This window comes from Lytechinus pictus, chromosome 11, assembly GCF_037042905.1.
Source record: "Lytechinus pictus isolate F3 Inbred chromosome 11, Lp3.0, whole genome shotgun sequence".
NCBI lineage: Eukaryota > Metazoa > Echinodermata > Echinoidea > Temnopleuroida > Toxopneustidae > Lytechinus > Lytechinus pictus.
In genome coordinates, this window is record NC_087255.1 from 20,008,023 (window position 1) to 20,028,540 (window position 20,518).

General features: G+C 36.6%; 1 protein-coding gene across 1 annotated transcript in view; it reads right to left on the reverse strand.

Moving 5' to 3' along the window:
* Positions 1-20,518, reverse strand: part of LOC129270950 (uncharacterized) — a 33,494-nt gene that overhangs the window by 10,998 nt on the left and 1,978 nt on the right. Inside the window, exons 2-8 of the mRNA XM_064106943.1 lie at positions 7,492-7,667; positions 5,024-5,204; positions 4,044-4,155; positions 3,340-3,552; positions 2,047-2,245; positions 1,400-1,562; positions 494-720 (exon numbers count right to left, since the gene is read on the reverse strand). Of these exons, the coding sequence (XP_063963013.1) occupies positions 494-720; positions 1,400-1,562; positions 2,047-2,245; positions 3,340-3,552; positions 4,044-4,155; positions 5,024-5,204; positions 7,492-7,636 (1,240 nt within the window). The 5' untranslated portion in view covers positions 7,637-7,667. The remainder of the gene's footprint in view (positions 1-493; positions 721-1,399; positions 1,563-2,046; positions 2,246-3,339; positions 3,553-4,043; positions 4,156-5,023; positions 5,205-7,491; positions 7,668-20,518) is intronic.

The window sequence follows — 20,518 nt, forward strand, 5'->3', positions numbered from 1 at the left end:
AATGCAAAATCATCAGGAAACAAATGTTGGTAATTCTAGGTTCGAGATCTCTAGAAAACAGTTCATAAGTCTTATGAATGATATACAATATTTTCTTGAAAGAGAATTGCCCATACTGGTAATAATAAAAAATATGTGCCAAGTGGCTCTGGAAAAAAATGTATAACTGCTGAGAAATTAACAAAATAAAAGAGGAATTCCATCAAATTTAAGGTATTTCTTTAAGCAATATTAATACACTATCCCACATATGCTTTTCTGTGTTTAAGATCAATAATGTTGTCAGATTTCATGATTTCACAATGATAAGTTTATGTTAATGTTTATGTCAATGTACCAGATCTACAAAAGCATATGTGGGATAATGTAGATCTATGACAATATGGTGAAAATTAACCTTGAATTTACAGACTTTCTCATGATATAAAGTTTGCTGTAACTACATTCTTTTACCTTTAAGTTAAAATGACATGCGATTCAAAGGCACACTGACCTGCTTTCAATTCCTGTACATCAAAGAAAATCTTCAAATTCGGAGCCAAATGTTGCAGCATATCAACAAAACAGTTGGCCTTTTCTGTGTCACGGTGAGAGTACGAGAGAAAGACATCATAGTGAAGAGGATCAAACTCGGCAACGGTGAGCTCAGCATGGACAGAGACAGAGAGGGAGACAGATAGTTCTGAACAGGCAACTTGGATCTTTGACGGATCATGGGGTCTAAGTTAAAGATAAAATATGCCAGTTGTAACGATTTAACAATGACTTCGTATAGAATCAAATCAAATGACCAGCAAAGTGCCTGTTTGTATGAATGTAAAATATGTATAAGGAAAAGGATTCTGGGAGAAATTATGTAATTGCTGAGAGATTAGCAAAGTAAACATGGAATTCTAGCACAATGTCAGGTACTTTTAAAGCAATAATAATGCACTGTCCTACCAATGCTTATCTGTGTTGGCTTTCTTCATACTTTGATTCTTCTTCTTCATACTGTCAAAAATTAAAAGTTGTGAAGTTAAATAGAAAACAAGGTAAAAGAGTTTCTTTGACACAAGTTTTTGCTGACTGCTTTGAATTTTCATTGAGATTGGTGTATGTTTCATGCTTGAGTGAACACGAAGTTCAAACATTGTTTTATCTTCATTTCTTCAATGCTCTTGCTGCATTTTTTTCTAAATTCAATCAAATACTTATGTGGGTTATTGTTGATAAATTGTGACAATTTATCTATCATTTTTCAAAGCTTAGGATTTGCTTTTTCAAACTCAATAAATATCTCAAAATTCATTTTGTGCAAGTTATTGTTGTTGCTGTTTTTTTTTGTTTTTTTTTTGGGGGGGCTTGTCACATAATTATCCCTTTATGATTATTTACAATTCAAACAGCCAATACTTACCTACAGTCGACATACTGAACTAGGCCCATGTAAGTGGGCATTAGCTCCATGGAGTCCACATAGAAAGGAGCCAGCATGTCTCGAAGAGCTCTGCGATTGCAGCACAGAGCGATGTTGTATTGTTCTATGCAGGCATCATTTTTTAGGTAGTGAGGACTGAGAACTGGAAGTGAGACCAGAAGAATAAGAAAAAAAAAACACTTTAAAAAACATGCATTTGATCATTTATTTTTTAGTTTTAAATGCAATCATATATCTTAAGTAAAATATCAACCATTATTGCCTACACTTCCTATATCTTCATATTCCTTTTTTCCTTCCTCTTTTTTTTCCTCCCCTTCTCCTCCCTCCCTCCCTATCCTTCCTTCTCATTCTGCTTCTCCTCCTCCTTCTTCTTCTTCTTCTTCTTATCATTATTATTATTATTCCTCCCCTTCATCTTCTTTGATTTTTTCTCCTTCTTAACCTTGTTCTTCTGCAGCATCTAGCCAGGGTAATAATAATATCAGGGCCCGCTGGGAGAACAGTTTTCGGAACTGAAGTGGTTACGCTGGGTAAATATGCCTTTATTATTATTATTATTATTATTAACATCCTCACCATCCATTTAGTTATACAAGTACATGTAGTTCTTGGAGACCTCTCACCTGTGACTACCCTTGCACTTTTCATCATGACTGAGTACATATCTTGTTGAAACACACTGTCTGTGTTCATTGCCTGTTGGGAGCTGTCATAGATGAGGATGCCGTCTTTGGCACTGCTCAGCTTCTCCCTGATCACATTGGCAACTTCCTCATCCTCCTTGCTGAATGACAGGTACACATCAAACTCCAACGGAACTGCCTGAATATGTTAAAGTGAAATAATATAATGATAATGATGATCATCACTTTGTAGAAATGTAATGGAATTTATTTGGCTGGTACAAATGTATGACTAATCAATTAAATACTCAAAGGTTATAATGTGCATTGAATATACAGACTCCCAATAGTTTTCTTTTTGAAGTATCCACTTCATTCATGTCTTTGTTATTTGCATGTTTATGCTTAATATATAATTTCATTTTTGCATGGTCATATTTATGTTCACATCTATGTTGTATAATATATCATTTTCACCCTGTATCGTGCTTGGTAAGGACCGATAACCTGGGTTTTATGTTTATGACCACTTGTTTATATGATTTATATGATTGATCAATAAAGAGGTGAAAAAAATAGGCACTTATATAGTGCCATCTATCTAGAAATAATCTATTCTGAGGCGCATTGTTATTATTACCCCAGCTTTAGCTCGAGCTGCCTTTCAGCGCTCAGCGTGTACAAGGAATTAATCCTTCCAGGTACCCATTTACTTCACCTGGAATTCGAACCTAGGTCCCTCTGATTGAAAGAGGCGAGTCGTAACCACTAGACCACAATGCCCGATATATTGGTTTCAAAGACCAGTCAGCCATGTCATAAAGCTGAGGAGGTTATGCAATATGTTGCATATGACAGGTGACCTTTTCAGGTGCTACTTAAGATCCCCCAAATATTTCATGTTCAAACAGAATTTTCTACAACCATAATCTATGTTTCTTGTCTTACAGACTGTTATATTAAACGTTCCTTAACCTCAATTAAAATGCCTTCAAACATAGCATTGCACAAAAAGGATCCTGGATAGCAAGTCCAAGAAGAAACATAGTTAAATATACATTGGTTCCCTAGGTATTCCCCATAATTGATAGAGTGGAAAATGGTTCACTGCATAATAGAGTAAAGATTTTCCAGGGAAGAAGAAAACACAGCAACAAGGGTTCCCATTGTCAAGTACTCTTGCAGTAATACATGATAAAGATGTACAAGGACACTATAAAGGGAAAATGTTAAATAGGCTTGGCAATAGACCCGCCATACCTTCACACTCTATTACACTTGAACATGCCTAACCTTTGGAAGGAGCAACTGCATTTCGTAGCGTTCTTTGAGGTCATCAAAGGTCTGCATCACGTCTTCAAATCGTTTAAGCGAGTGACCTTTGACCTCTCCATCTTTCACCTGAGCATAGAGGACCAGTTTCATCTGCCTCAGAGGCAGGCCAGCTTTCATCCAATTCACTGCAGCCTCTACCATCCCTTTTAACATGGCTACCTCATCAGCTCCCTGCAAAAAGTGATCAAGTATTAAGACTTTACATGTAAATTCATTGCCTATAAAAAGCACTAGTTTTGAAAGAGAACACTCGAACTTAATCATAATCAACACTGTATACATGTACATGTGTCTTAAAAGCTCCTTTATCAGAGAATATTTCCATCTTTTCTAATCTCACATCTTCAACTAGACCCCAGCCTTGCATCCACAATCGCTTTGGCAAAGGCTTTTTCGGTTTGTGCACCTTTAGTTTGGAAATCTCTCCCACCCACAATGGACCCAACACCGACACTTTCAAGAGGAGACTGCAGATGCAGCTTTTTGTTTTTAATTTGTCTTCTTTTGTCATTCTCTAAATTACTAATTTATGTACTATGTGTTTTTATTTCATTGAATAATTGTAAAAGTAATACTTTATTATGCATTGCTAACGGCGCTTTGAAACTTTTGTCAAGAGTGCTATATAAATAAACTTGGCCCATTAAGCTTCAAATCATTACCTGCTGTGCATTAAGAAGTGGTGTAATGACAGTCCCATCTTCATTGTTCAGTATAGGTACCAGGCAGCGGAAAACATTTGCAACTAACTCTTGGGGGCGCCCATCCATGACCCTGCAAAAATGAAAATTAATACAATCATGCAAATTGGGGCATTCAAAACACTATTTGAGAAATTTACAACAAGTGCAATGGCAATCGCTCCTGAGACAGCTCCCCCTCCCTTCTCTAAAAGGGTGGGGGTAGGGTTGTGATGGAGTTTTAATTTCAGAATACTCTTGACGATTAGGACTGGGATAAGGATTAAGAATTGTTATGAGGTTCGGATTTATGCTTGGTTTGATGTGCAGATTTGGCCCTTTTGAAACTGAATGCACGTACTTTCAATTCTGACAGGCTTTGCATACAAACCAAATGGGAACTGATTTTGACTAATTTGATTTGAGTCAATCAGATGCAAGGATTGCGGTACATGTAGCTTTTAATTATTGTCGGTAAAGAAAAATCTCCAACTGTTTTATTTTCTTGAAATGCTCCCCTGCTCTAGGCTAAGTAATAAGTCTGCAGGCATAGACCCTGGTGAAACTTTAATCACCATGCGGTTCTTGTCTTCAGACAAGATGAGCACAAATAAAACTTGCTGTTTCACTTTCTGCACTCAAGTCATTGGCAAGGAGTTTAAAGGCTGCGTATTCAGACCACTTTCCGTGATTAAATGGTTTGCATAGCAAACTAGCAAGCAATAGGTTAAATCATGCCTTCACTGTAGTCTGCAGGCACAGACCGTTTGTTATTGCAATTCCGATAGTGCATGAAGCATCGTCTGAAATAGTGATACTAGAATTACTGTGGCTGGCTCTACATACCAAGGTTGACACAGACAGAGTTTGGAGTCTAGTCCTCACTCTAGACATGGTTTTGGTTAAAGTGCCAAATTTGAGTCTGTGCTCGCAGACTACCCTCACTGACCCTCACTTCATACCTGCGAGTCTCGAAGCAAAGCAGTCTTCTGTAGGGAAGCTTGCTGGGTAGAGGCTTTGACCACCAGCAGGAGTAGAGCTTGCGGAGATCTTCCTCCTTATCTTTGGCGAGATTCTCAACGCTGATGTTGAAGGTACGCTGGAGGGCTCCGATGACAGACTTAGGGGAAGGGGAATAGTCACCTGGGGAGGATGTTGCAAGAAGGGAACAGAGTTTGAGAGAATGAGAATCGATGGAAGATGGAATAACCAATGAAAAAAAGTACTTAAAGGAGAGCGCATTACTAGACACTTGATGTAGTAATCCCTTTCTTAGCTCATACAGGAAGCTATACTGGATGATGAATTGTCCAACATTATGTATTGACTGTACAATATAAATAGCTAGTCTCAAGTTATATCCTTCGAGATTTAAACAATTAATAATACAGAAAATAAATCAACGTAGAATTTTATTTGTAAAGAGAAAGTAAAATGATTTTGATAACAAAGCTATCTGTTTTTAATATAACTTGTTAACATAATGAGTATGAATGTACTAATTAGTACATGTTATCATTCAAGTTGGCCTATATTACACGACTGCACTGATCAGAATGTTGCATTATGGGTCAAGAACCTGGCAGGATGTGAGTAATTGAACACTTGAGGTTGTGCTATATCGGTTTAAGGCTGAGCATTTCAAATACATGTACCGTAAGTACCGAATAAAACTTCACAAAACAAGGAAAATTCCTCTGATACATTCAAGCCCGTGTAGGCGTGTACATGTTTAAAGACTTACTTTTTCCTTATAATATATAAACTCTAAAGATTCCTAATTCATAATGATTCACACTGGAAGTTCCCAACTGGAAGTTCCCAGTATCATATATTTGTTATTATATCAATATGTTTTCCAATAATAATATGTATTAAACTGATCTAGTGTGGAGCATACAGTTTATTCTCGGGTCTAATGAACAGGCATAGTCCTACAAACATTGTTGGATAAAAGTAGAAGTAAAGTATAAAAAGTATTCTCTCTCTTTTCTTCTCCATTTTACCACTTCAGTGTGCTATTAGACTTAATTGTAATAAGAACTATAACAAGTGGAACGCCTCTGGCAGTCTCGCCTGCATTACGCGATTTAATATAGCAGCAGTGCTAACTTTGAAAACTACTATAAAATAATCATTCACAAAAACAATAATGACATAATACCACGTTCATTGACCATATATGACATTTGAACGGTGACTTAAGACTTGTCAACTACACCCATGTCCACATTTCATTCACTCTATCTATAAACTTTCAAAGTTATGATGGCAATTCAACAATTACGTACCCAACATGGCCTACGTTTATTGACCTTAACTGACCTTTGACCTTGGTTTTGTGACCTGAAACTCACAGGGGATGTTCAGTGATACTTGATTACTCTTATATTCCAAGTTTTATGAAATAGATCCATAAACTTCAGAGTTATGATGGTAATTCAACAAATACCCCCAACTTGGCCTAAGTTCATTGACCCTAAATGACCTTTGACATTGGTCATGTGACCTGAAACTCAGGAAGGATGTTCACTAATACTTGATTGACCTTATGTCCAAGTTTCATGAACTAGATCTATACATTTTCAAAGTTATGATAGTAATTCAAAAAATACCCCCAACTTGACCAAAGTTCATTGACCCTAAATGACATTTGAACTTGGTCATGTGACCTGAAACTGGTGCAGGATGTTCACTAATACTTGATTAACCTTATGCCTAAGTTTCATGAACTAGGTCCATATACTTTTTAAGTTATGATGTCATTTCAAAAACTTAACCTTCGGTTAAGATTATGAAAATAATTCTCCCAACATGGTCTAAGTTCATTGACCCTAAATGACCTTTGACCTTGGTCATGTGACCTGAAACTCAGGCAGGATTTTTAATAATACTTGATTAACCTTATGTCCAAGTTTCATGAACTAGGTCCATATACTTCTAAGTTATGATGTCATTTCAAAAACTTAACCTTAGGTTAAGATTTGATGTTGACGCCGCCGCCGTCGCCGTCGGAAAAGCGGCGCCTATAGTCTCGCTCTGCTATACAGGCGAGACAAAAACTGAATATTATTTATTATATTAACAAAATTTAAAATGGGATGTGAAATTTTAATTCAAATCATAGTAACGAAATACATGAAGAAATGAATGAATATATATTTGGCTACAGCATTATCTTGTTTTGTAGAAAGTTGCTTCTAGTTAAAATTGCCACCCATACATTTCCAGATCAAGATGGAAGCCTGTGGCCGAAGTGGGCTATAGTAAATTGTCTAAATTTTCCCAAATCCAGTCACACTGGACTTTTTTTGTTAACATCTTCTATTCATGTTTTATAGATTCTCTTGTAAAACTACACTCGTTGAAATGTTGAATAAAAATAAATGACGATGATGATAAATACTTAAGAAAGTATTTTTTAACTTGCCTCTAAAAGCAGAAATTACGATGACATCCACAGCATCCTTCTTTGGCAGTCTCGTGATGTCTCCAAGACAGAGGTCAACCCGACACTCTCCATTCTGAGTCAACACTTTGATGGAGTTTGCAACAATCAGTTCAGCCTCTGGCATTTTGAATTTCACTTCTAAGTTTGCTTTGCTGCTGCACTTGAAATAAAGAAAACAAAGGCCAATTAGAGTTATTGAAGAAAAAAGAGAGTCAAAATCCAATACAATAAAATAAAGAAACTTAAGAGTAGATCTATGTCTTAATCATAAAGTACTGAAGTAAGACTCTACTAGATCTACTTCAAATTGATTGAATGAAGATTTGTTGTTCCTACACGTAGCTCCTACTATTAAAATTAAAAAAACGCGGGCCCCGGGGGCCACTTCCAATGACGAGTGGATACCATGCTTGACCATGGGGTTTCGAAAAGCACCCTAAACAAGTATTTTCCATGTTCTGAAAATGCACCCCTTAACAAGTATTGGCATGTGAACCCCCCCATCCTTAACAAGTATTGGCAACAAAGCGGTAGCCTTGACAAGTATTCCCTGAACTGACTCCCTAAACAAGTACAACGGTATCTTAATTGTTATGTCACCGACGTGATCATGGATGTCGGCTTTACCTTTATAGTCCGGCAGCCCAGGAGGTTTATTCAACCGAAAGCCGGACAAGCAAATGACCCCATAGCTGGATGGCATGGACCCTGAAGTTTACAAAAATGCATTGCTGCCGGGTTCTATCCGTGGTCTTCCTTCCGAAATGACGTGACGTCACTACAAAATGGCCTTATTTCACCATTTTTTAGACATTCTACACATAGCATGAAGTCAAGGGGAAATATCTCAGCCAAATCATGCTTGTTTTGTATGAAACTTTCAAAATATATTGTTCAAATAGTGCACAAGAGATATGCAAAATTTCACGAACAGAAATTATTGTTTACATATGCAAATTACGTAATGCAATTTGCATATCATTAGTTTGGGAGATTTTTTGCATCAAAAATTGTCGAAAATCGAATCAGAAATTTATTTTCTTTTTTAATGTAATTTTTTAAATATATTTCCTCTCAAGCATAGTATCATTCTCTTTATCTATATCTCTACTTTAAGAAAATATATGCCAGTAATTGGAAATAACATTATAGACTGTGATTTCAGCCCCCTTTTCAATATGATGCGCACCTAGAAATCATGCGTTTTTGGCCTATTTTTTTATCATATAGCTGAGGTGTGCGAACGATATGCCTACTTTATTGATGTTTCCTGCATTTTGCATGATATTAAATCTTCCAAACAACATATTTTCATCTTCATTATGTCTCTGCTAATAAATAAATTACTTCAGCAAAGATTGATTGCCCACTGGGCAGTCTATAGGCTACGTTTTCAGCATAGTTTTCAACAACGAACCTATACCATGTATGACTGCATCGTTGTAGTCAAGTCGGAAAAGGGGGTTCCTGTCTACCATCAAAATATTTTTCACTCAACGTTTTTGTATTTGCCTGAAGTGTCTAGTTAATGAATCTTGATGTTCTCTTTGCAAAATCGTGTCCAACGGGGTTCAAAATTGATATCTTTTGCGGCCCTCTTGGACTTTTTTTTAATGAAAATCAATTATTTGTCAGAGTCTGACAATGGGACAATCTTAAATAAATACGCATTTCAGTATGATTTGGATAGTAGAAATCGGTTGAAATTGTTTTCTGTAATAATATATTTTGAAAAGAAAAAAAAAGAATTTATAAATATAATTGAACCAAAATAATCATGTGCATTGACATCTATCTGTTTCATCTTGCATCGCATTTGTTGATGTGCCTAACATGCAGAAAAGTCATGTAACGTGCTTAGCGATCGATAGAAAGGTATGTATTACTTGTATCATGTGTATGAGGGTAAAAGGCATTTTCTACACAAAGCAACTTTTATAATAATGAAATCTCTTGAAAAAGATAGAGGATCGAGGCATTGCTCTGCGTTTTCATTTTGCATGCAATTACTTTCGGGCACCTTAAAGCATAGTGCCACAAGAGCCAGTAGAAGGTTACATACCACACCCTTATCCGTAGCTTGATTATTATGATATCGTGCTTTTCGGAGCCCCCAATGTGGCAAAATTTTGTTTTGGATATGTATTTTTTTTTTTTATCACTTAGAGACAAAAAAGTAGGGTTTTCTCTATCAGCTACATATAAAGAAGTTAGGGCATAGCAAAGCCTACCCCTCAGGGGGCTGCCAAAGTCACCCAATCCTTTTTTGTATTTTGCCAATTTCTCGGAAAATTCGTCATTTTGGAGAACCATTGAGGCAAAAGGTGTTTCTGCCTTGCAGTAAAGCCCTTGTTTTTGTTTTGTAAGCACATAAAGATGACAAAATGATGACAAAGTTCTTTATCAGTTACATATAAAGATGTGGTAGCACAATGAAGCCTTCCCCCTTCAGGGGCTGCCGAACTCGTCCAACTTTTACGTCTATTTTCCCTCTTTATTGGAAAAATTGCAGTGTTTGAGCCCCCATTCAGGCAAAAGGTCATTTCTGCTATATAGTTATGCTAGTTTTGATTTTGGAAACCACTTGGAAATAAAAGAATAGGCTTTTTTTCTATCAGCTACATAAAAAAGAGTAAAAAGAGTGCTGGCATATCGACTTCTTCCTTCTTCAGAGGCTCCAAGATTGGCAGATTTTCCAATATATTGGAAAAAATATGGAAAAGGGGTGGGTGACTTTGGGAACCCCCAGAGGGGATAGGCTTTGCTGTGCAACCACTTTTTAGCAGCAGGTAGAAGAAAGCCTACTCATTTAATTCCACGTAGTTTCAAAAGAATAAAACTGGCTTTACTATATAGCAGAAACATTTTTTGCCTCAATGGGGGCTCGAAAATAGCATTTTCCCATAATATAGGTAAAATATGGAAAGGGGTGGGGGATTTCGGCGACCCCCTAAGGGCATATGCTCCAATATGCCAACACTTCTTTAGATGTAGCAGATAGAGGAAACTCTAAGGAAACTCTACTCTTTCGTCTCCATATAGTTTAAAAACAATAAAAATTTGCCTTACAACATAGCAGCAACACTTTTTGCCTCAATGGGGGCTCGAAAATAGCATTTTCCCATAAATAGGTAAAACATGGAAAAGGGGTAAGTGATTTCGACGACCCCCTAAGAGGGTATGCTTTAAAATGCCAGCACTTCTTTATATGTAGCAGATAGAGGAAACTCGACTCTTTCGAATCCACATAGTTTAAAAGCAATAACATTGGTTTTATTTCATAGCAGAAACTCGTTTTGCTTCAATGGGGGCTCGAAAATAGCATATTTTCCCATAAATTGGCAAAATACGTAAAAGGGGCGGGTAAATTCGGCAGTCCCGAGAGGGGGTAGGCTTTGCTGTACCAGCACTTCTTAATATGTAGCAGATAGAGGAAACTCTACTCTTTTGTCTCCATATGGTTTCAAACCAATAAAAGTGGCTTTACTACATATAGTCCGGTCTGTTAGCGTCAAAAATGCCCTACTTGTGGACACGGTGGACAAAAGCATGATTTTTTCTCCAGACCTTTGTTTATGTATAAGAATTAAAAATGGGGTATGCTCCAAAAAATCTGGCTGCAGGAACAGTGAAAAAATGGGTGAAAATGTCAGAATTTATGAGTTTAGATTGGTCTGATATATAGACTAGCGCTAGTGCAAAACTCAATAGCAGTGCATTATTTTGCATTGGTTTAGTTCTTGAATTCAGACCCCTTTTGCACAGAGTTCTGTTAGTCCTCACATCTCAATGCACCAAATATCTGAATGCAGATGCTAAACAAGCCGAAGGGTGACGGTGGAGGGGGTTGAATGTTGGTGTGTATGTACATATTTTGGTCTTGGGGTAAAGATGTGCATTGCACATTTTTTGCATGGAAATTGGAAATTGCGTTGCCATGGTAACAGTGTATTATGACAAAAATAAGGTAGAAATCTTGCAGTTAGAACTACTTCCTCTGTTTTCATCCGATTCTCATGAAATTTGGCACACACATTGGTCTTGAGGTGAAGATGTCTAAGACACATATTTGTGTGTCTTTCAGAAATCTTGTTGCCATGGTAACAACATATCATATGGTGAAAATTGGGAAAAAAACTTACAATTCAAACTGCTTCATCAGTTTTCAATCAATTCACATGAAATTTGGCATACACATTGGTATTCAAGTAAAGATGTACAGGGCACTTTTTGTGTGTGTTTCAGAAATTGTGTTGCCATGGTAACAACATATTATATAGCTAAATTTAGGTAAAAACCTTGCAATTTGAACTACTTCATCAGTTTTAACCAATTCTCATGCAATTTGGCTCACACATTTGCCTTGAAGTAACGATGTGCAAGAACCATTTTTGTGTGCATTTGTCAGAGAGTGCATTGCCATGGTAACCACATATGATAGCCAGAAATGCAGGAAAACTCAGTCATTGTGGATCATACTACCCCTGTTTTCAGTCAGTGCTCATAAAAGTTGGAAGAAATATTCATCTTGGGGTAAAGATTCATATTAAATTCTAAATGTCTTCTGAACCAGTGCTTCTCAACCTTTTTTTACTCGAGGACCACTTTGACTCTCATATTTTTTTCGAGGCCCACCTACCCAAAATAAAAAAAACGTCCATTTTGATGAAAAAACAAACGTTTCATGAAATTTGAACACAAAGCTCTGAAGCACATTCGCAACAAGCAGTTTGAGAACTAATCTGCATTCAGAAATGTCCGATAAATGGGCGACAATTAACTACTATGATACACAACATGCATGCACATGAGGTTTACATCAAAGTTAGATCGAAAACATCACAGTGAAGTGTGCATGTATATGCTTTGCAGCATGCATGATAACAAAAAAGTATGCTTAGATTTTAGATAGACCGATCGGACAAAACATCTTAACATGTTCAGAAAGGTATAATAGTGCATACTATAGTTTTCCCTATTTTATTTCTCTCTCTTGAGCTTATCGCGGCCCACCTGCAAGTGTTTCGCGGCCCACCAGTGGGCCGAGAGGCACCAGTTGAGAAGCGCTGTTCTAAACTCAACTGCATTAAAATGTTTACGCCAGAGTGTGGGGGTATTAATTACATTCAGTATAATATTTCTAGGTTTTTTGGCAGAGGGGCGGGATTGGTCCTTAAAATCTGACATCAAAATAAAGAAGGTTAAAGGTGGTGGCCATTAGGAACATTAAACATGATAAACACTCTTAAAATAAGCATCCTTCAAGGGCATAGGCTGGGTGTACACTGGGTGAATGTGAAACCTTCCGCTGAAGCAGAGGAGCTCCGACACTGGCAAGCAAAACGAAATGTGTACCCCTTCTACTTTCAACAGCTGATTTTCCAAAACTTATTTCCACCTCCCCCAAGATGTGCACCCCTCCCCATACCACTTTTAGTTCTACCTCCCCATGCTCAAACCAGTTTACACCTTTGCCCCTTATGGGTCTTTCCATTTTCAAAGCAAGACATTACTTCCTTTTCTTTTTTTTTAGAAAATGACCTCAAAAAAGTAAAAGTTAAAAGATTATGTCAAGGAACTTAAACCCCCCCCCGAAAAAAATAGGGGGCTGATATATTTTTTGAGCAGAAAAATGCCCCCCCCCCTTAAAAGGTAAGTAGAGTCCTTTGCAATTCAGACCATTTGAAGTTTAATGCATTCTGCTTTGATAGAAAATTGTTATACGGTACCCAATTATTAACCATTGTTTGTCTATATTCTCCTAGTACTTAGTCTTTTATTCATATTCCGTTCCTACTCTTTCTTTTTAACTTTATCACATCACTCTTGATTTTGAGCTTTACCATACCATCTCCTTCCATTTCCTCTCTCCTTTTTTTACTCTCTCTCTCCAAGTATATTTTTTCTGACATATTATAAAGTGTACCTTTAATCATGCAACTAAATTAATTAATACGCTGAAGTGTAAAGGATTTTTCTCACCCCCCCCTTTTTTTTGGGGGGGGGTTGGGGGTTAAGTTCCTAGTCGTAATAATTTCCTTTTACTCTTTATGTGGCAATTTTCTAAAGCCCCCCCCCAAAAAAAAAAATGGAAGGGGTACTTTTTGTTAAGAGTGTTAAAGTTCCTAATGGTCATGGCCTTTAACCTTCTATATTTTTATGTTGTCAGTTTTTAAGGACCTCCTTCGTCCCCCCCAAAAAAAGAACCTATAGATATTATTGAAGGTGATTAATACCCTGCGCTATTACGTTAAAGGAGAATCCAACCCAAATAAACACTTGTTTTTAGAGGAAAAGGAAAACTGAGACAAGTTTATAGGTCAAAGTTTGAACAATATCGGACAATTAAACCATAAGAAAGTTGTGAATATCATTGGTAATCACAATACCCATGAAGACTTCAAATTGGCCGCATATGTGATGTCATAGTGATGTAAGGCAAGGACCACTCTTCCATGTACTGGAATAATTAATTGGCTAAAATTTCTTTTTCAAAAGTTTTACTTCAAATTATATCTTTCTTTCATGAGGACGTAAAACATTATACTACCGGGTTTATATTACAGCCCCAATGGAGTAAGGATTTAGGAGAAAACCAAAAATCCTGATAATTAAGTACAAGTCTTATAGGAAAGTTGTCCTTGCGGCCTCGCCCCTTGTCATAATTTACTTACCCAGTTGCCAATTTGAAATCTACATACTAGTAGCCTTAGGGATCTTAATTTTAAGGCAGCCATAACTTTATTTTGCTTGTCCGATTTCTTTCAAACTTTTACCATTCTTATTTTTCTCCTTTTCCATGCACACAACATTATGACCAAGGCTGGATTCCCTTTTAACACTGAATATGAATCTTTACCCTAAATGAATATTTGTGTCAACTTTTATGAGCTCAGGCTGAAAACTGAGAAGTAGATTGATCCACAATGAGTTTTCCCCCATATTTCTGGTTATATGTGGTTACCAAGGCAATGCACTCTCTGAGAAATGCAAAAAAGGTTCTTTACCTCAAGGCCAATGTGTGAGCCATAATTATTTCATGAGAATTGGTTCAAAACTGATGAATTAGTTCAAATTGCAAGGATTTTACCTAAATTTTGCCATATAATATGTTGTTACCATGGCAACACAATTTTTGTAAGACACTCAAATAGTGCCTTGTACATCTTTACTTCAATACCAATGTGTATGCCAAATTTCATGTGATTTGATCGAAAACTGATGAAGCAGTTACTTTGAATTTTTACCATATGATATGTTGTTACCATGGCAACAAGATTTCTGAAAGACACACAAATATGTGTCTTAGACATCTTCATCTCAAGACCAATGTGTGTGCCAAATTTCATGAGAATCGGATGAAAACAGAGGAAGTAGTTCTAACTGCAAGATTTCTACCTTATTTTTGTCATAATACACTGTTACCATGGCAACGCAATTTCCAATTTCCATGCAAAAAATGTGTAATGCACATCTTGTCCCCAAGACCAAAATATGTACATACACACCAACATTCAACCCCCTCCACCGTCACCCTTCGGCTTGTTTAGCATCTGCATTCAGATATTTGGTGCATTGAGATGTGAGGACTAACAGAACTCTGTGCAAAAGGGGTCTGAATTCAAGAACTAAACCAATGCAAAATAATGCACTGCTATTGAGTTTTGCACTAGCGCTAGTCTATATATCAGACCAATCTAAACTCATAAATTCTGACATTTTCACCCATTTTTTCACTGTTCCTGCAGCCAGATTTTTTGGAGCATACCCCATTTTTAATTCTTATACATAAACAAAGGTCTGGAGAAAGAATCATGCTTTTGTCCACCGTGTCCACATAATTTCGCTAACAGACCAGACTAATAGCAGAAACACCTTTTGCCTCAATGGGGGCTCGAAAATAGCACATTTTCTCATAAATAGGTGAAATATGGAAAAGGGGTAGGTGATTTCGACGACCCCCTTAGGGGGTATGCTTTAATATGCCAGCACTTTTTTATATGTAGAAAATAGAGGAATGTCGACTATTTCGTATCCACATAGTTTAAAAGCAATAAAAGTGGCTTTACGACATAGCAGAAGCACTTTTTTGCCTCAATGGGGGCTCGAAAATAGCATATTTTCCCATTAATGGGCAAAATACGTAAAAGGGGCGGATAACTTCAGCAGTCCCCAGAGGGGGTAGGCTTTGCTGTATCAGCACTCCTTTATATGTAGCAGATAGAGAAAACTCTAGCCTTTCGTCTCCATATAGTTTAAAAACAATAAAGGTGGCCTTACTACATGGCAGCAACACTTTTTGCCTCAATGGGGGCTCGAAAATAGCACATTTTCCCATAAATAGGTGAAATATGAAAAAGGGGTGGGTGATTTCGACGCTCCCTTAAGGGGGTATGCTTCAATATGCTAGCACTTTTTTTATATGTAGCAGATAGAGGAAACTATACTCTTGCGTATCCACATAGTTTCAAAAGAATGAAAGTGGCTTAATTCCATATCAGAAACGCTTTTGCCTCAATCGGGGCTCCAAAATAGCATATTTTCCCATTAATGGGCAAAATACGTAAAAGGGGCGGATAACTTCAGCAGTCCCCAGAGGGGGTAGGCTTTGCTGTATCAGCACTCCTTTATATGTAGCAGATAGAGGAAACTCTACTCTTTCGTCTCCATATAGTTTAAAAATAATAAAGGTGGCCTTACTACATAGCAGCAACACTTTTTGCCTCAATGGGGGCTCGAAAATAGCACATTTTCCCATAAATAGGTGAAATATGAAAAAGGGGTGGGTGATTTCGACGCTCCCTTAAGGGGGTATGCTTCAATATGCTAGCACTTTTTTATATGTAGCAGATAGAGGAAACTCTACTCTTTTATCTCCATGGAGTTTCAAAAGAATGAAAGTGGCTTTATTCCATATCAGAAACGTTTTTTGCCTCAATCGGGGCTCCAGATTAGCATATTTTCCCGTAAATGGATAAAATACGTAAAAAGGGTGGGTAACTTTGGCAGTCCCCAGAGGGGATAGGCTTTGCTGTACCAGCACTTCTTTATATGTAGCAGATAGAGAAAACTCTACTCTTTTATCCCTAAGTGGTTAAACAACAGTAAAAGTGCCTTTACTGCAAAGCAGAAACGTCTTTTCCCTTCAATGGGGCTCCAAAAATGTAGAATTTTCCAAGAAATGGGCAAAATACGAAAAAAGGATGGGGGACTCCGGCGGTCCCATAAGGGGGGGGGGGTAGGCTTTGCTGCGCCCTCATTTCTTTATGATGTAGCTGATAGACAAAAATTATACTGTCACAGAGGTTGCTTTTTGGTGTCATTTTATCGCAATATCGAGTAATATAGGGTATTTGCCCTTTAACTAAGCAAATTTAGACATACATACTGTCATGAAGCGTTTCAGTATTATCGGTATATTATGTCCTCTTTCGTGTCGAATGCTGATATTGTGCAATAGTTGTTGATGTTAATGATTGAACAGATAGATATCAATGCACATGCAAATTTTTGACCAAAATCATGGCAATTTCGGGATGAATTTTATTTCAAAATATATTAGCTGTCCAGAAAACGAATTCAATCGATTTCTACTATCCGAATCATAGTGAAATGCGTATTCATTTAAGATTGTCCCATTGTCACACTCTGTGCAAAAAATATGAAAATAATTACTTTTCATTAAAAAAAAACCAAGAGGGCCGCCAAAGATATCAATATTGAACCCCGTTGGACAAGATTTTGCAAAGGGAAGATCAAGATTCATTAACTAAATACAAAAACGTTGAGTGAAAAATATGTTATGATGGTGCAAAAGAACTCCCATTTCCGACTCGACTACAATAATGCAGTCATACATGGTATAGGTTCATTGTTGAAAACTGGGCTGAAAACGAAGCCTATAGACTGCCCAGTGGGCAATCAATCTTTGCTGAAATCATTTATTTATCAGCAGAGATATAGTGGAGATGAAAATATGTTGTTTGGAAGATTAAATATTATGCAAAATGCAGGAAACATCAATAAAGTAGGCATATCGTTCGCACTCCTCAGCTATATGGTGAAAATAGGCAAAAAACGCACGATTTCTATGTGCGCATTATATTGAAAAGGGGGCTGAAATCACAGTCTATAATGTTATTTCCAATTACTGGCATATATTTTCTAAAAGTAGAGATATAGATGAAGAGAATGATATTATGCTTGAGAGGAAATATATTTAAAAAAATTACATTAAAAAAGAAAATAAATTTCAGATTTGATTTTCGACAATTTTTGATGCAAGAAATCTCCCAAACTAATGATATGCAAATTTCATTACGTAATTTGCATATGTAAACAATGATTTCTGTTCGTGAAATTTTGCATATCTCTTGTGCACTATTTGAACAATATATTTTGAAAGTTTCATACAAAACAAGCATGATTTGGCTGAGATATTTCCCCTTGACTTCATGCTATGTGTAGAATGTCAAAAAAAATGGTGAAATAGGGCCATTTTGTAGTGACGTCATATATTACGTCATTTCGGAGGGAAGACCACGGATAGAACCCGGCAGCAATGCATTTTTGTAAACTTCAGGGTCCATGCCATCCAGCTATGGGGTCATTTGCTTGTCCGGCTTTCGGTTGAATAAACCTCCTGGGCTGCCGGACTATTACGTTCATTGGGTTTATATACCACCCCACACACCTCGCTCAAATCGGACCATAAACACATAGTGTTGGGGCAAAAAGTACATCTTTTATAAAGTATTTTAGTCTTTTTATACCCTCGCAAATTTTTCCTAGCGAAATGTATACCTTTTTTTCATTATTTTCGACACCCTTATTACGTTACATACGTAACATGCCTTATCTTAAAAAAAAGAGATCCTTTTTATGTTTTTTTTTTGGTCACACATGGTATCCACTCGTCAATAGAAGTGGCACCCCGGGAAAAACCCAAGTTCCGGTTTACCCGGTTGCAATTTCAGGAACGTTGCATTTGAAAAAATCATTTCCGGTCAAAGCAAAGAAAAGGTCTCCCTAGAAGATAAAATTTTGTCTTTGTTTTATGAAGTATGATAATCTTTGGTGATATAAGAAAGCCCAAAGGTTGAATTATAAAATCTAATCTAAAAAAATTGATATGCTAATTTGGGGCAACTAAGAGTTACATATCCTTGGGACAATTATGAAAAAAGAACTAGAAAATCAAAATAGAATCTAAGGGATTTCTCAACCTCAGGGTTTTTTCATGAACAATTGTTTGACCACTGTAAATAATATAAATCAGTGACTTTCCAATAAATGAGCTCTGAATAAACATCACCATAAAGAGTAAATCAACTGAAACATGGAATCAACATGAAGAAAAGAACATTTCAAATAGGAATGCAAAGCAGGAGGTGAAAGGATGGCAATGCATGAAGAGTGAATGTGATTATGTGAAGCACATTACTTGAGAAGAATGATGAATAGGAGTCTCATGGTGAGATCAAAGGAAATAAAAACATTCAATTCTTTGAGTTCAAGCCAGGGTTGGCTCATTTAAATCAAAATCACTATGATTTTTTATCAATCACTGATTTAAATCACTTCCATTGAAATGTACAAATGATTGACATTTTTTTGTTATTGAGGCAGTTTTATTTTTTCTACAAAAGAACAAGATTTTATCAACTTTTTATAATCCAAACATAAATAAATCTGTCATATCTACTCAGAGCAATTGAAATCAAGTCAATAAAGTCAGGTTAATCTTGCAAAACCAAAGGTGTACCTATAAGTGGTTAACACTTACATGTAGACCCCTGGCCCTACTCCACATTTATAAGTGGACTTACATGTACAACATTTTCAATGTAAAAAATTTCTGTGTTGATAGCACAAACAAAGTTCTTGTTTCTTTGTGTCAAAATCCAAAAGCGTTTTTAGTGGACAGTTTTTTTAAATGGGTTAATCGGCAGTTCTTCTATTCAGATCATTCACATGAACTACTACATATTGCTCTCCAACATCAACAATTTGTTCATCTATCTATAGCAATGGCACTTCAGAACAAAAATGTGCAAGAATCATAAAAGAGGAATTTAAAAAAGAAACCCTGAACTTCCATGATTAGAAATTTTGGCAGGATGGGTTTGATACAAGGCTTGTTCAGACTTTCTGTATACGAGTGTGCTTCATTCAGCTGGTTCACTGATATAATAAAGGTTCAGTAATCCATGTATTATTAAAAATATATATGCATGCTCTTGCTAAAGAACACTAAAATATGGCAAAAACCATGCATATAGTGCCCTATGCCCAAAGTAGTAATCATTTATTTTTGTATATTTCTTCTCAATAGTTCTCAGTGAATATGTTCAAGAATTGAGTGCAATTCATACATAAAATCTGCATTGTCCCTGGTAACCCAGGCCAAATCTAGTAATGTTAGAGCTGTCGAACTTATTTTCTCATTTTAAGCAATCCACCAAGAACTGACAAATACATGTATGTAGAGTCTACTACTACTAAGAACTGCCAAATACATGTAGTCTACTATTCAGTTTTATTGTAAAACTAAAAAAATCATTCAAATAAACTTATGGTCAGTTCCCCCAAGTCTGCGCGGTCTCCCAAGTCTGCGCATCCGCATATCTGCGCGATTCTAGTAAAAGAAGATACGCAACGAGCACAAACTTTACACATCATGCAATACATAGACAGGTATTCATAAAAAAATCCGACTCAAAATGGTGGAAAAATAATGAATTCAGGGCATTTCATGTGAATCGTGTGCAAAGTGAATGAGTGCGCAGACATGGGGTACCATTTTTTTTTCAATCTGAAAATGACTGCCCAAAGGTTTTTTCAAGAAAATCTTATATTTTCTTTCATTTTTTAATGAGAAATTTGGTACACTTACTCTTGATAATATAAGGAACACTATTAACATAAAGATTTTGTTAAATAAGAAGGAATTCAGGTTAAATCTTAACTCAAATTGTTAGGTGCGCAGACTTGGGGCCCACCATCA